The sequence below is a fragment of the Leptonychotes weddellii genome, chromosome 6 (assembly GCF_054177405.1).
Source record: "Leptonychotes weddellii isolate Sample4059 chromosome 6, ASM5417740v2, whole genome shotgun sequence".
NCBI lineage: Eukaryota > Metazoa > Chordata > Mammalia > Carnivora > Phocidae > Leptonychotes > Leptonychotes weddellii.
This window is the reverse complement of record NC_138374.1, coordinates 96,636,927-96,653,066: the sequence shown is the minus strand read 5'-3', so window position 1 is coordinate 96,653,066 and position 16,140 is coordinate 96,636,927. Positions and strand designations below refer to the sequence as shown.

Genomic DNA, 16,140 nt, shown 5'->3' with positions numbered 1-16,140 from the left:
ATGCTCCCTTGAATTCCGGAATCCAGGTAAGGTAGACTGGAATGATCGAAATGCTATAGTGATAAGAGCTAGAAAACAGAAAGGAGGGCAAAGTGGCCATTAGAAGAAAAATGGTAAACTGAAGTTGATTTGAACAAGCAGATATAGATACAAATCATGTACAAAAAGAAACTACACCAGCTGTGAAAAAGGCTACAAAATGAATAAGATGTAAGTCCTCTGGAACCTGAAGAAGCTTATGACCTAGTGAGAAAGATGGATATTAAGCGTGAAATGCCCATTGAGAAATACAAATATAGTTAGGTAGGGGTACAAAGAAAAGAGTGATTAACCCTGCATATTATAGCATGTGGGGCATGGAACTGGTTAAAATCATGGGCTTTGTAGTCACACAGGCCTGAGTTAAAATCCTTACTTTGCCATCTATTGGTTGTCTAGTTTTGTGATTTTATGCAAATTACTATCTCAAAAGTAGAATGGGTTTAATACTAATAATTATCTCATAAGAACACTGTGAGACTCAATACACTCACTCACGCATATGCACCATGTAACACCGTAAATTCTCCGCACATTCTCTATTGTTAGTAAGTTACTAAAATGGTCCATTGGAAAAAGCCTATATTAGGATGATTATACGGTCATTGTTTTATCTTCTACAGTTCAGTTTCATGCAAGAAGTCAGATTCTCAAGGGCTAAAAAGCAAAATAGGCAAGAAGAATGAAAAAGAGAAGCTGTATCATTTTGCCTACTGTTATGGTCTTTGTCTACTGCCCCTGGTCCCAGACATAGGAGACTCCAGATTACATGTCATCCTTCTGTGAAGAATTCCTTGGGTGGAGTTAACACTTGCTCATCCAAGTTTCCATAGCAGTTGGGGTACAACTCTTGAATCATAACCATAACCACAATCATAATACCTACAATTTATTGAGCACATGTCACTACTATTCAATGTAATTCTCTCTTACCTCTGATGCATCTCTGCAGTGCCAAATAATAATTGGAATGATTGCTCCCACTTTGCAGATAAGGAAACCGAGGACTAGATAAGTCAAGAGAGTTGTATAAGCCCACCAGCAGAAGATGAGGCTGAGATTTGAACAATGGTCTGACTGATGCCAAAGCCCAATTTTAGCTGTTCGCCACATTGCCTCCTCATTTCCATATATTATTTAAACTATTGGTTTAAATGTCTGGCTCCCTGACCAAAATCTCTTAGGACCAGGGGCTCTACCTTGCACATCGATGTAATCTATGTATCTCCAGCAATTTACATAGAGCCGATATGTAGTGAGCACTGCTTGCTCATCAAAAGAATTGAATGAATGAACAAATAAATGAACTCCTATTCTCAAAACATTCAGTAGGGGCAGTGCATCTAAGTTCATGCGTGGCTCAACATTCACCTATCCTGTGATCTTGCTAAATTCATTAATTTTTACAGCTTTTTGTGGATTCCTTAGGATTTTCTGCATACACAATTATGTCATCTGCAAGTGAAAAGAGTTTACCTCTTTCTTTCCCATATCAGTAGTTTATTACCAGTAATTCATTCTTTGCATTGTTGTACAGTATCCAAATCAACTTTTAGAATACACTCCCTTAAATATTTGGGAATTTCATAAGATTTCTATGTTAGGGTAATATCTCAATTGGTGTAATGAAAAGACCCCAAATTAGAGTTGTCCAAATAAAATGGAGATTTATTTCCTTGTATGCAACTCTCTTGACTAGTCCCGGGAAAGGGAGTGCCTGTGTGTTCCATAACAGTACTATACCTTAGGCTGCCATCCTCGTCTGCGTGATCAAGTCTGGTCTCTGAAGTCTGCCTTCCAGTCTGGGAAGAACAGAGGAAAACAAGAAGTCCAGAGGAAGCGATTTTCTGTTAGGAAAATAGGGGTGGGGGGGGAGTTGCACCTATCTCTTCTAGTCACTTTTCATAGGAGAAAATTCAGTCACCGGGCCACACATAACTGAAAAGGAAGCTGGGCCATGTAATCTCTAGCTGGGCAGGTAGAAAAAGCTAGAAAAAATCGGAAGCAATTATCAGACGGCTGCACTCTTCAAGAGCAAATGCAATAATACTTTTCTTACCTAATGTCAGATTTTGGATCAACATCCAGAAAGAAAGCCACACCCCTTCCCAGTATGTGAAAATGCCATGAGCAGGACAGACAGAACGAGTCTCCAAATCCTGGGGACTACTCTATAGGAGAAGAGAACGAGTTATTCCACTTCCAGAGTGCTCTAACAGCATTGTGAACAAAATTAGGGCAATAAAGAGCAAGCTTGCATCTGTGGTTTTCCCCTGGCATGCTTCAGTTTTTCCTAGGCTGCTGCTGGAAGAAAATAAAACACATCAAAAATGTGGAAAGATGGAGAGAAGCCATTAGGAACAGACGCACTGGCTACAGGGCGAAGTGATAGCTAACGGCAGGAATGGAGACAGAACACAGCAGGGAGAAGGCACAGCAGTCTGGGATCATTTAATGAAGAGCAAATACCCCTAAGCACCCTCGAGTGTTTTCTGAAGGCCTCGCTGTATGGCTGCCAGGTACCGAAACTGATGTTTGTGAGGACGAACTGTGTGGAGGTCCTCTCTAGAAGACGAGTATGGGATCCAATATTACTTAAGTCCTCTCCATCTCTCTTTCCTCACCTCTCCCCAACTCCCCCTACCAGAAACCAATCCTAGGATAATTTTTGTCCCAGTTAAATGAGGTTTAAGTGAATGCTAAAAAAAAAAAAAAAAATACCTTCAATGAGAAAAGAAATCTCAAAGGGGGTACCTATAACCTAATGGAATGATTGTTATGTCATTAGTAAGGAAGGTTAAATGGCCTAATATTCACAGAAGGATGCATTTAGTACAGTTTATGAAGATATAGTTAGTAGATAAAATTAAAATGCTTCCATGCCTTAAGGGCAAACTTCACTTCCTCAGATAGCCTCATTACCCAACAGAATTATGCAAATCAGTATTGATAAGTTATACCTCAGGAATTTGGCATTTAATGAAGGTTTTCTTTCTTTTTTTTTTTTTTTTTTATGTTGATCACATTGTATTGCATCGTTGAAATTGGCTAAGAGAGAAGAACTTATGTGTTCTTTTTTTTTTTTTTTAATTTATTTTTTTATTCTTATGTTAATCCCCATACATTACATCATTAGTTCTAGATGAAGTGTTCCATGATTCATTGTTCGTGCACAACACCCAGTGCTCCATGCAGAAAGTGCCCTCCTCAATACCCACCACCAGGCGAAGGTTTTCTTTCTTTACCATGCTTTATTATGCAGAGAAAACGTAGTTGATGAAAATGAGACTGTGTTAATGGATATGTTTAAAGTTATGATTGGTCATCATTGTGCGTGTGTGTTTTGCTTTGTCAGTTTTCAACTTTAGAATAAAACCTGGGCTTAAGAACAAATGTCTCTGAAGCAGATTTTTCAGTCAAGTTAAGAATGTCATTTGCCATCATTACAAGAATTTGTCCAAAGAAGAAAAGTGATAATGCAGATAGTTCTAAAAGGCAATAATCAGAAAGCAATTTATATTTTAAAAATATGTGTCTGTGTGTATATGTATTGCTGAAATTCATAGTATCCCCAGCATTTTGAACAAATAACGAGGGAACTCTGTAAAGGTCTGACTTGAAAAAGTTACAAAGCCAGCTTCCCCCTCTTGGCCTCAGGAAAGCTAAGAATGAATAGAATTTGGTTCAGTTCCATCCAACAGGATCTTTTGTACCTCTTCTCTGTATTGATTAGTGATTTTAAGTAGCACAAAGCATCTTTAGCCAGCTTCGGCCTCAAAGGGGGAGTCTGCTGTAACAATACAGAACAAGGAGGCATCTTGTCATGTTTGAATCACAATTCCAAATTTCCAGGGTAGGAAAACATATTGGCCCAATTTATTTGAGGTTTCTATCCCTAATCCTATCAGCTATGGTGGGTGTGTCGAAATCACAGGTGTTCAAGTGGCTACAAGGGAAATTCCCCTAACGATGGAGGGGTGGTTCCCAGAGGAAGGAGATTAAATATTTAGAGGTGAGCAGACAGTCTCTAAACTTTTCCTATTACACGATAGATTTAACCCAAAATAAGCACTGTGGTAACAAAAGAGATGCTTATGTTATAATCTGTCTTAACAAAGGTCACAATCTCATAAACCCACATATACACATGAAGGAGTAAAAGTTAGAACTATGATTAAGGACTGAGTAATGGCTTTGACCAGAAGGGGCTGGAGATAGTAGAGACATGAGGCAACTTTATTTATTTATTATTTATTTATTTATTTAAATTCAATTTAATTAACATATACTATTAGTTTCAGAGATAGAATTCAGTGATTCATCAGTTGCATACAACACCCAGTGCCCTCCTTAGTGCCCATCACCCACTTACCCCATCCCCCCAACCGCCTCCCCTCAAGCAACCCTCAGTTTGTAGAAACATGGGGGAACTTGAAATGAAAAGACACGGGTTCAAATCTTGGCTCTGGCCCCTACTCCTTATGTATCCTCGATGGGTCAGAGATTTTTTTATTTGTGGGTCTTCATTTTATTTGTAAAATGTGGAGGATTATATTTAACTTAAAGGCATTTTGTGCTACTTAAACGCAGTACCTACCAAATACCCACTACACCGTGGAATATGACCATTTGGTTGGACGAGCACGCGGTAAACGCACAACTTCAGTAAAGCACTGGACTACATGTTGGCAACAGAAGGAAGGAACAGGTGTTGGTTGTCCTTGGGGAAACCACAGTCTGAGGACTGGGGGAGTGGGCAGGAGACAGATAAACAGATAATTGCCGTAAAAGGCAGTTCCTTTGTTGACTATGATTCTGGATGTGGCTGGGGTTGATCCGGGAAGGTTTCAGGGAGGTAGTAGTACACAAGCCAGGCCTTATGCAGGTAGATAGGATTTTTTTTTCCTTAAAGATTTATTTATTCTAGAGAGACAGCACATGCATGAGGGGCAGAGGGCGAAGAGAGAGAATCTCAAGTAGACTCCATGCTGAGCGCAGAGCCTGATGAGGGGCTCGATCCCATGACCCTGAGATCATAACCTGAGCCAAAACCATGGTCAGGCCCCGGGAGATAGGATTTTAACAGGAACATTTCATATCAAGCTGAGGTAAAACCTTGAGCAGAGCTGACCTAGCTCTCTGCAAGATGACAGTTCACATTTTCTGGGGTAAGGAGGCTAAATTAGTAATTTAAAAGACCATTCCCAAACACTGCTGTGCTTAAATAAAGGGGCTAAGGGAGAAATCTACACTTTCAAAGCAGGGTTTTACAGGGTAAAGGAAGCTAGAAAATACACAGAGTAGGACCATCCACCTTGGGGCAATGTAGAGCATTTTTTCTATGCTCAGTGAAAATGCAAACACTCAAGAAATGGACTTTTGATTTAAGAAAATTTACGCCACAAACTAATAGTAGATAAGTTTCAAAATCACTCTTTGCTAGATTTAGCTGGGGGGGAACAATAAAAGCAAGAAGTGATACCAATATTTGACTATTTTGACACCGCTGCTTTGATATGCTAGTCAAGACTTGTCAGAACTATTTACCATCTCAGAACAATTTGTTCATTTCACTCAGAAATTAGAAGTGTGTTTTGGCCAATAATCCTAAATTTATTTTGTAGTAGTCATTTTTCTTAATGGAAGTGTTTTTCAGATGTTGCCTAAGCCTAGCTGTCTGGGCCCTCTTCCAACAAATGAGGAAAGTTTGATTTCATAGGTTGTCACTGTTGATTCTGTCTAACCTTTGGACTAATTGGCTCATCCCAATATATTTGCACTGATATATAAGACTTCCAGGACACTGGAAAAACTCATTATTGCTTTTACGGGTAAGTGTCAAAGTTAACTTGCCTTGTGGAATTAAATGTGTTTTCAATTCAATAGGGATATGCTTTAGTCAAGGAGTTTGAAAAAGATTTATAAGGATAGTAGTAGGAAAGTTTTGAGAAGGACCAGAGCTATGCAATACACCTGTTGGAAGCTCACAAATTTATACGGAGAGTTAAGGGAAAGTTGGAAGGGTCACTTCTGCGTTTGTTAAATTACATGTTACTGAAGTTGGTTATTTATTTATTTATTTTTTCTCCCCAAGCTGGAATTTAGACCTTGCACTGTAAGTATATGCTATAATTTAAATAGTGTTGAGATAAGGTTGTTTTCCTTTTGGGGGGAATTCGGAAGTATTAAAATGGACAGTAACATGATTGAGATGGTGACTCGACGATTTCTTCTGCATAAGATTAAATCTAATGGTGAAATACTTATGATAGAATTAAGGCTGATTATCTTTAAAAGTCTTGTTTCAAGAGTGGGATGGTTTTATCATTAAATCGCCTTTTAAAAGTTACTCAAACACGGTAAGTGACACAGGCATAAACTAATGAGACTAAAGAGCAGTTTTTTGATACTTTTTCTTTTCTTTGCAGTGAGCGCTCGGTACCTGGAAACAGCCATGGAGTGGAAAATACTTTCCATGTACTTGCTGCTACTTTCTGTTTTCTTGATTCAGCAAGTTTCTTCTCAAGGTATCTTAACCATCAAAAAGACTTTTATTTAACAGCTGTGGCTCATCATTCTTTGTTGACTATTACTACAACAAAAGAAATAGATTTCTCAAGACATATATTTGTTTGAGGTTAATGTACAATTTTAAAGTTACGTGAAGCAGATATGGCATATTTATAAGCATTTTGGAATTCTCACGTTTTTCTCATGTCTTATGAAATCTTTCAAGTTTTGAGTTTTTCTATAGAATAATTTCTGTGCAGTTCTTCCATTGTTACATTGTTATATTTTTATGGTTCTTCCAAAAGTTCAACAAAATACAGACACAGGATAAAACTATGCTAGTGTGATGGAGTATCATCAGACAAACTGAAAAGAACAATGTTGAAATAACATGTAATCTTTGCTTCCATGTTTACAATAAATTTAACTAGTCTTTTACATCACATAAATTATTGATGACTTATTTTGGCATCATGTAGAACTAAGTATAATATTACAATGAACATTTACAAAGTTTCAAACGGCCTTGTATTAATCTTGAAATTTCTGTCTTTCTTACAAGGACTAGTCATCCAGATATGACTTACATTCGCACACATGTCATATATTATGATATTGAACTATTCCAGTTTTCCAAAAACAGGCAGTCCTGAATGAACAGTTCTTGTTATTCATTTTAGAGAATGTTAAGATACATTCAATACAATCACCTTAGCCGAGGTCTCTAGCATGCAATCAAGGTTGATGAGTGACAGTAATACCAAGTGTTGGATTTTCTTTTCCTTTTTTGTTTCTTTGACAAGCAAAACCGGAGAGAAGAAAAATCTAGGTGCATGATTGTTATGGTGAAATTGTATTTATAAAATAGACACTTCCTAGAAAATAGTTAAAATTCCCACCAGCCTAAGCATGAGAGATAACTGCCTGCCATGGACATAGTTTCAGAATCACTTAGATAAGACGGAAAAACAGGTGAAAGCAAATGTGAATATTTAATAAGGAATGATGGCCACCACGCCATCTCTAGACGCCTCTGCTCTCTGGTGATAGTATTATAAGGCTCGCAACACTGAGAGCATTTCCTAAGCTATCTATGAAAATAATTGCTCTTCCTACAAAGATAATTGATTTCCTATTTCAGAAATCTGCTAACTAGAAAAGAGTAGCCTTTAATGTTGTGTTGTCTGCTTGTCTTGCCTTTTCAACTTCTTCTCATTCTTTTTCCTTTATATATATGTATTTATATACATACACTATATATGCATTTTTGTATGTATTGTGCACATGTGTACGCAAAAAGTTGTGAAGCTTGTCCTAATATTTGCTCTTTTCTTTGCACATGAAGACTTTCACTTTCCCGGACTCATTATTTTGAGATTTTTCCAGTGTGTTTCAACTTCCCTGTTTGGCTTTAGGACATTGCACCTGACAGTTTCTATTCCAGAGACAGATTCCATTGTTACATTTTTGTGGTTATTCTCTCAGGAAGGTGTTTTCCAAGTGATTCTTCAAAATACATTTGAGGATCATTACACTTTTGTTTGTATTTTTTTTTGTTTTACCCAGAATAACTCTGACCTTTATATTCATGCCCAGATGCTATTTGAACAGTTACCTATTTTGTACTCACTGTAGCTGTGGTTGCAAGCATCTGACTTCCTCAACATTTAAAGAACGCAGTTATCCTCATGAATAAAAAGAAGAGGAAGCCGAGGGAAGTTTTTGCTGGCATAACCAGCTTGCTTTAAACTCAACATGAGAGATGAGACGCAGTGTGATTGGGTGGGAAAAGTGTGGGCTTTAGAATCAGAGATTTCAGAGTTCAAATTCTAGGTGACCATATAATGTATTATGCAAATCAGGATACTTCTGAGAGTGAAAGAGGTCAGTATGAATAATTAATAGGTACTAATTGACCTGTAATACATATATCCTGGAACTATTCACTGGGTGTCCCTGAGCTATTAATTAAAGTCTCTGTGTTTCAGCTTCCTTATCTCTCAAAAGGGGCTACTGATACTCTCCTGGCAACATTTTCATAAACATTAGAGATAACGTATAACTCAGTGCCCAGCACAGAGATGCTGAAGAAATGTCAGCTGGTCCTCATTAGCGGCAGCCTCAGGAGAGCCCTAGCTGCTACCCCTCCCCCAGGAATGTTACCGGCTTTTTGCAAAGCCCTTAACTTTGCCTGATTTTCAAAAGTGTATTTATCTTCTCAGTCTAGTGAAGAATAAAGTGGCACGATCAAGGTCACATAAGCCATCAGGCTAAGTTCAGCAGGACCCATTGCTACCCATCATTCCCGACCTTTTCCGATTGATAAAATTCTCCCTCGCCAAGTGGCTTTATCCTTCTCAGTAGATCTCTTCCTTCCCGTGAAGCGGTTTGGCCATGTTTACGCTAGTATTGTATAATTTTAGATTTACCAAGCTGTGCAGGGAGATGTGGGGAAGGGTATTCTAGAGATGCCGCCTGCAACTGTGATTATAAATGTCAACACTACATGGAGTGCTGCCCTGATTTCAAGAAAGTCTGCACCATGGGTAAGTCCTGACAGCTAGTGTCTCCCCTGTCCTGCGACACTGTTCTGTGGGTCCCCTTGCACCTGTTTCCACACTCTTGCGCTTCTCTTTGCTCAAGTGCCTTTCCCTTCCTCGCATACGTGTTGCAGCGTGCTGTACCTAAGGATGGTGTCAGAGCTCGGGCCTGGCGGGGTGGGGGAAGGAGGGTGGGGAGGGGAGCCTGGAAATCTGTCAGGTGCACAAGGTGGTTGACTAGTCCCAAGTAAAATGTAGAGAATACTGTGACTCGGGAGTCATTAAGTAAATCAAAGATGTAATTGCTTAGTGTTGGGGTCCTTCAATAGTTTCATCAAAAGAATCCATGGATATAAAATAATCTTATCGACTGTTGGACTTTTTGATATGTTTCTAAAGTACCCAAAAAAGGGCACTTTAAATACGAAGCATTAGTGTTTCATGAGGAATTTCAGTTAAAACCCAAAGGGTCTGAATTTTAAATTATGAGTGGTATTTCCCTTGAACACTTTTGGATCATTTTCTTAACACAGGGACATTTCAATCTCCAACTTTTGAAAATTATAATTAAAAGTGGTTCAGAGTTATGTTCACTTTAGAATTTATAGGTGAAGTTGATAAATATATTGCTGTACAGTTATGTGTCGTATAAGGTGATCATTTCAAATAGGCCTTGGTAAGTTACTGTGCCTCTAGCCAAGGCTTGTTTTGGCATGAGCAGGCATAATCCAGGCTATGGGATTAGGCTGAAATCTTCCAACTCTACACCTTGCTCAGTTTGTCATAATCAAAGTCTCTGCATTATAAGTGATTTTTGAGCCTAAACAGGGACCCATCTATATTAAGCCAGCTCTTTGGAATATTGTGAGGTCTGAACGTTCATTTAATAAACATCAACTACAAAGCAGTGGTGCAAGGTGAAGAGGATGGAGGATTTCATGTGAAGGGTTCCCACCTTTCCACTGTACATATGTGGAATGACAGCACTGGGGTGTTTCTCAGAGCCTTGAAGGGCAAGAAAACTTCTCTGAGTCATCATATTTCTTTCTTGACTTCTCCACTTGGAAAACTACCTATTTTCCAAATCCCAAATGAAAGACTCAGAAATGCACTTTTGGAACTCTAGGCAGCTATCAGGTGGGAAATGGCTATCAGTACATGGGTGTGACTGCGTAGTCAATAATCTGTAATGTTTTGTTTTGCTCTGGGTAGAGCTTTCCTGTAAAGGCCGCTGCTTCGAGTCCTTTGCAAGAGGGAGGGAGTGTGACTGTGACTCAGATTGTAAGAAGTATGGCAAGTGCTGTCCCGATTATGAGAATTTTTGTGGAAAAGGTAAGCATCATGATGCCAATCAGCACCTCTCAGCACGGCCAGACCTGCGCACCTACCTTAGCTTTGCTGATAATGTCTAATATGCACTCCATCTAGGGACTTGATTTTACTAACACAAGCCACTCTGTATTAATTTTGCTTCACCAAGAATGAATTAAAGAAGGAATGCCTCTTCCAACAGCGCTGCCTGGCTCCGCCGGGCTCCAGGAGCATCAGAGATTGCTGGTTGAGGAACAGAGAGGACAGGGGCCGAGTGTACGTGCTTTTTCCTCAGGTGTGGTCCAATTTCAGGTGAAGTCAACAGTAACCAGCTTACTCAGTGATTTCTTGTCTCATCCTAATGGTGCTGACCCCACAGTCGGTGGTCCTTTGGGCTAGCTGTGTTTTTGGCTTTAGTGTTTTTGCGTGTATATTGAAGGACCGAATGACACTTTCGGCTTCTCTAAACTAGTCAACTTAGGAGTTAAACACATTAAATTTATAGGCAAACCTACCAAGAAGTTGTTAACCATCTGTTGTATGTCTCTTCCCATCTCTGCAGTCCATGGTCATCACTATCTAAATCCGTGTGTGTGATAGAATAGATAAAAAGGGATATTGTCCCATTTTAAAATCCTCTTCTCTGGTTATGGTCCTCAAGGAGTACTCTGAGATTATAGGTCCTGAAGGAGTACTCTGAGAGTACAATAAAACTCTTCAGATTTTCCAAAAAATAAAAAAAAATACTTAAAAAAAATAACGAATTCCTTTTTTTTAACCAAATGTTTACTCTTAAATTCTACTTTTAAAACAACAATATTTGTGGAGGTAAAGGTGACAATAAGCATTGCTTGCATAATCTTATCATTTCATTTAAACAAGGCTGTACGTCCTGCTTCTTTGGAACAGTGGAGAAATAGGGTAAAAAACTGTTAGTCAGCATAGTTGAGGGCTATTTCTTAACTGTTCAATGTTTTCATTGGACAGCATTCCAGAAATGATGGAGACAACACCCATATAATCAAAAACTCTGCCGGGTTCCTGCAGCTCTCAGAGAAGGATCTCAGGATGAAGGATACATATTTCCTCAGTGCCCTGATAATTGTTTTGGCTGTGAGACAAAAAACTAAGACTTTATTTTGGGCAGAGGATGGGTGGGGAGGGAGGATGGTTAGAGAGTGATGAAGCATTGCAAGGACATGTTAATAAAGACAGTGCTTTATGCTACTAGGTGGTGGGTCAGATTACCCGAGGCTTATGCTAAACAAAGAAAATTGATGAAGGTCATGCTTCATTTACAGAATTCATTAAGACAGTCCGGGTTTCCACTGAAAAGAATGGAACCACCCAGAGCTTCACTACTTCATTTTTAAAGAATAACAGCCAAACTATCTCACCAGGCACCTCTTAGGTTGTTTCGGGGTCTATAGATACTGTTGTAAGCATCTATGTATCTCAAAATTGTAACATTTCGAGAACTGAACAAATGTGGGTGAGAAAACAGTCCAAGAGGTTGTTTGGCTCAAGATCACTAGCTAGTATGGCAGAACTGTTTCTCAAATTGAGCTATTTGGTGGGAGAGACAGAGGAAAGAGTGCGGTTGTCAGCTCATGGAGACTGCGCTGGCCAGAGTTCCTAGGGGGTGTTCGGTAAGAGCAGCAGGATTTATCACAACTCTCTCTACCAAAGCCTCCCCACTGTTCTCTGCTTTCTTATCTTTCAGAAGTCCCTCTCCTTTTCTTCTGGTTCCTAACGATCAAAACATGTCCCATGACTTCTCTTCTAGACATAGAAAGGGTAGGCAGATGGGACAGAAAAAGTTTCAAAGATACACACCAAACCATTAATGGTTGTTTAACTTGGGGAAGGGCCACACATTTTGAGAAAAGCATAATGTGAAGGTGTGAACGTTTTACAAGAGTAATATTCATGCAGAACTTTTGTAATTAAAAAAAAGGTGAATTGGCATCATTTGATTTAAATGAATATGAAAACAGGACAAATGTAATTATTTTATTTCTCTTCCTGAGAGCACAAATACCTTTCAGTCACATGCAGTAATTATTTCTATCATCACAGAAGATTGGCATAAGGGACGGAGCTGATAGAGTCAAGTATGGTTTAGGCCGGGAAATACCTTCAGAAATCATCTAGAATAAACATCTCAATTTGCAGACAAGAAAACAAAGTTCAAGACGGGGTTAGCTCATTTGCTCAAGGTCACAAGGATAGCACCTTGCAGGTCGAGGACTGGAATTCAGGTTTTCTGACCCCTGAGCCTTTGCCCCTTGTCATAACTTATAACAATCTCAGAACCAATATTTTATAGCAATGCATCTTTAGAATTAATTGCTTTGGAGTAACTAGTGTTAGGCTAAGAGCATGCCTACGCTGGTTTTCACCAGCATTGATTCTTGAAGCCAGATGCATCCGTGCCTTTCACAGTTAAGAGCTGCTGATGAATGTCAACAAGATGTTAATCCACCTGTCTTGCTTGGCCTCAGTGCATAATCCCACAACACCACCATCTTCAAAGGCTTCACCTCCACCTCCAGGAGCATCTCAAACCATCAAATCAACAACCAAACGTTCACCCAAAGCACCAAACAAGAAGATGACTAAGAAAGTGATAGAATCAGAGGAAATAACAGAAGGTAGGAAGATGACAGATGTAATAAAAGCTTTTGAGAGGGACTAAGCTGTAGGTGGACTACTTTTATAAGACTCTTCATAGAATAAGGGACTCATGTGAGTCTTGAAAGGCTCATTACACTTTTTAAAATGTGTTTAAAGTCTAAGTCTAAGCCAAATTATAAACCCTCAGCTATTTATTTTTCTTTAGCCAAATTATAAACCATCAGCTATTTATTTTTCTTATAACTGAACCCAGCATGGGTGTAGGTTAAAATAATCAGAAGAAATACATCTCATTGGAAAAAAAAAAATCTCAGGTGATTTTCTGCAGAATAATTAGATTCAGTGAGAGAGGGGAAAGTTGAGAGAAAGTAATATACTGCTAGTACCTGTGATAAGGTAACTACCTTGCTTTTTACTGACAAATTAAAAGAACAGTTGATCATATTACTGATAAAATAAAAGCAAAACAGACATTTGTAGCTCAGTAAACATTATTTCTTGTTGCATTTGGACTGGCAGTTTTTTGCTTTAAATTACAGTTGGTGTGATCAACCTTTTTATTTGATTTATAGAACATTCTGTTTCTGAAAATCAAGAGTCTTCCTCCTCTTCCTCTTCCTCTTCAACTATTCGGAAAATCAACTCTTCCAAAAATTCAGCTGCTAATAAAGAATTAAAGAAGAAACCCAAAGGTTTGAGCATTGATAAAGATCAAAGACTATATCAATGCCATATTAATAATAATTATCTAAAAGCAATGCACGTTGGTAGAATGATTTGAGGACATTTCAGTACTTGGGGCGTGTACTGATTTGTAAAAATTATTGTAGGAGATACTAATGAGAACTTCCCATAGGAAACTAGTGCAAAGCAGCTAAGAAACCATTCTTTAAAGCAAAGGATAAGAAGATGCTAGAGCAGCAGCTCTAGAACCACAGGATGACACCAGAGATGCTCATTTATGGTTTTCAAGTTTAATTCCTGTCCACCTGATACATTTTTCTTTCTTCTCCTTTTTCTATGTTCCTTGTGTTATTTTTCCTTTAATTTTATTTATTTTATTTTGCAAACACTTATGTGCTGCTTTAAGTGCTTTAAAATGTTAATCCATTAAAGTCTCATACACATCTCTGGGAAAGGCAATATTATTATCCATATTTTACAGCTCCTTTTTATTATTTTTCTAATAAATTATATGTCATATCTGGCTGATTTTTTTTTTTTTGTAGTAGAGAATGCACTACAGATTACACTGTTACCTTCTGAAAAGAGATTCCCTTTGTTCTGCTTTTATTTCCTGAAATTCTAAAATATATTCTTTTTCTCCAGGAAAGACTGAATTTTGGATACTGGAGTTTTGAAGAACTCTATTTCTGGGGTGGTTGTTATTTCCCCTGAAGCCTTTTCTCTGGCTGAATAGCCAAATACATAGTCTTTGAATCATCCAAAGAGTCTTGCACACCATAGAAGTGCAGTACATGTTTGCTAAATGGAACTCATCTCAGTGATGAGCTCTTGATATGCTCTTTGGGCTCTGAAATTCACCTGTGGGGTAGCTGCTATGAGAAATCCTGTTGAACAGGGTCTTTTGCTGCCATGGCATCCTAATCCCTCTGTATCGCCAGGGCTGCTGAGTTTAGGTGCGCCGAGGAAAGAGAGCAGCTAACAGCCATGTGTATGGAAACAGAGCTCAGTAGGGACCATTGCGGTGACTGGACAGATTCCCGGGGTGTAGTTGTAGAGGTCTCTGAGGCAATTGGTGCAGTGAATCTACAAGATGTTGGAACTAGGTTTCCAGGGGGGAGTACGGGTCACTGAGCAATGTGAAATAAGAGGAAGGGAGAGAGTGAGGGGCAAAGAGCATTTACAGAGAGATGAATTAGTGTTATTGATCATGTTGGTAATTTCAAAGCTGCCACTTGTTTCTATACATTAATTGTATAGACTTTAACTTGTGCTTTTCACCCCTTCTCATTATTCCCTAAAATAGGCCAATCAGATAAGTTCAGTATTTACCATTTTATAACAAGTTAATAGACATATTACAGGTTAGCAATTTGCTTGGGATACATAGCTTGTTGATAAGGATGGGATCTTTAGGTCACTATTCAAGAGAAAACTACTCAAAAATAAAAGATGTATTTTTTTCTAGTAACAGATAACAAGAAGGAAAGAACTCCCAAAAAGAAACCTACCCCAGAACCACCAGTTGTAGATGAAGCTGGAAGTGGACTGGACAATGGTGACATCAAGCTCACCCCAACTCCTGACATTCCTACTACCCAACACAATAAAGTTACCACATCTCCCAAGATTACAACAGGCAAACCAATAAATCCTAAACCCAGTCTTCCACCTAATTCTGATATATCCAAAGAGACACCTTCAACACCTAATAAGGAGGCAACAGTTGAAACTAAAGAGGCTTTTTTAACAAACAAAGAGACTTCAAGTGGAACAAAAGAGAAGACTTCAACTAAAGAGACAAGAAATGCAGAAAAAACACCTCCTAAAGATTTTGTACCCACATCCAAAGCTCCTGTTAAATCTACACCCGAAGCTGAAACTACAACCAAATCCCCTGCTCCCACCACCACCAAGGAGCCCACTCCCACAACCCTCAAGAAGCCTGTTCCTACTACCCCCAAGAAGCCTGCACCTACCACCAAGGGGCCGACACCTACCACTCCCAAGGAGCCTGCGCCCACCACCAAGGAGCCTACACCCACCACCCCCAAGAAGCCTGCTCCCACCACTCCCAAGGAGCCTGCGCCCACCACCAAGGAGCCTGCACCCACCACTCCCAAAGAACCTGCACCCACAGCCCCCAAGGAGCCTACACCTGCCACCCCCAAGGAGTCTGTACCCACCACTCCCAAGGAGCCTGCACCCACCACTCCCAAAGAGCCTGCACCCACCACCCCTAAGAAGCCTGCTCCCACCACTCCTAAGGAGCCTGTACCCACCACCAAAGAGCCTGCACCCACAGCCCCCAAGGAGCCTACACCTACCACTCCCAAAGAGCCTGAACCCACCACTCCCAAAGAGCCTGAGCCCTCCACCCCTAAGAAGCCTGCTCCCACCACCCCAAAGGAGCCTGCAC

The 16,140-nt window shown here is 39.5% G+C and overlaps 1 protein-coding gene across 1 annotated transcript in view; it reads left to right on the top strand.

Annotated features, from left to right (window-relative positions):
* The first annotated feature begins 6,476 nt into the window (after positions 1 to 6,476).
* Positions 6,477 to 16,140, top strand: part of PRG4 (proteoglycan 4) — a 15,404-nt gene continuing 5,740 nt past the window's right edge. The window contains exons 1-6 of the mRNA XM_081824710.1: positions 6,477 to 6,566; positions 8,973 to 9,095; positions 10,302 to 10,421; positions 12,905 to 13,054; positions 13,610 to 13,729; positions 15,190 to 16,135. Of these exons, the coding sequence (XP_081680836.1) occupies positions 6,494 to 6,566; positions 8,973 to 9,095; positions 10,302 to 10,421; positions 12,905 to 13,054; positions 13,610 to 13,729; positions 15,190 to 16,135 (1,532 nt within the window). The 5' untranslated portion in view covers positions 6,477 to 6,493. The remainder of the gene's footprint in view (positions 6,567 to 8,972; positions 9,096 to 10,301; positions 10,422 to 12,904; positions 13,055 to 13,609; positions 13,730 to 15,189; positions 16,136 to 16,140) is intronic.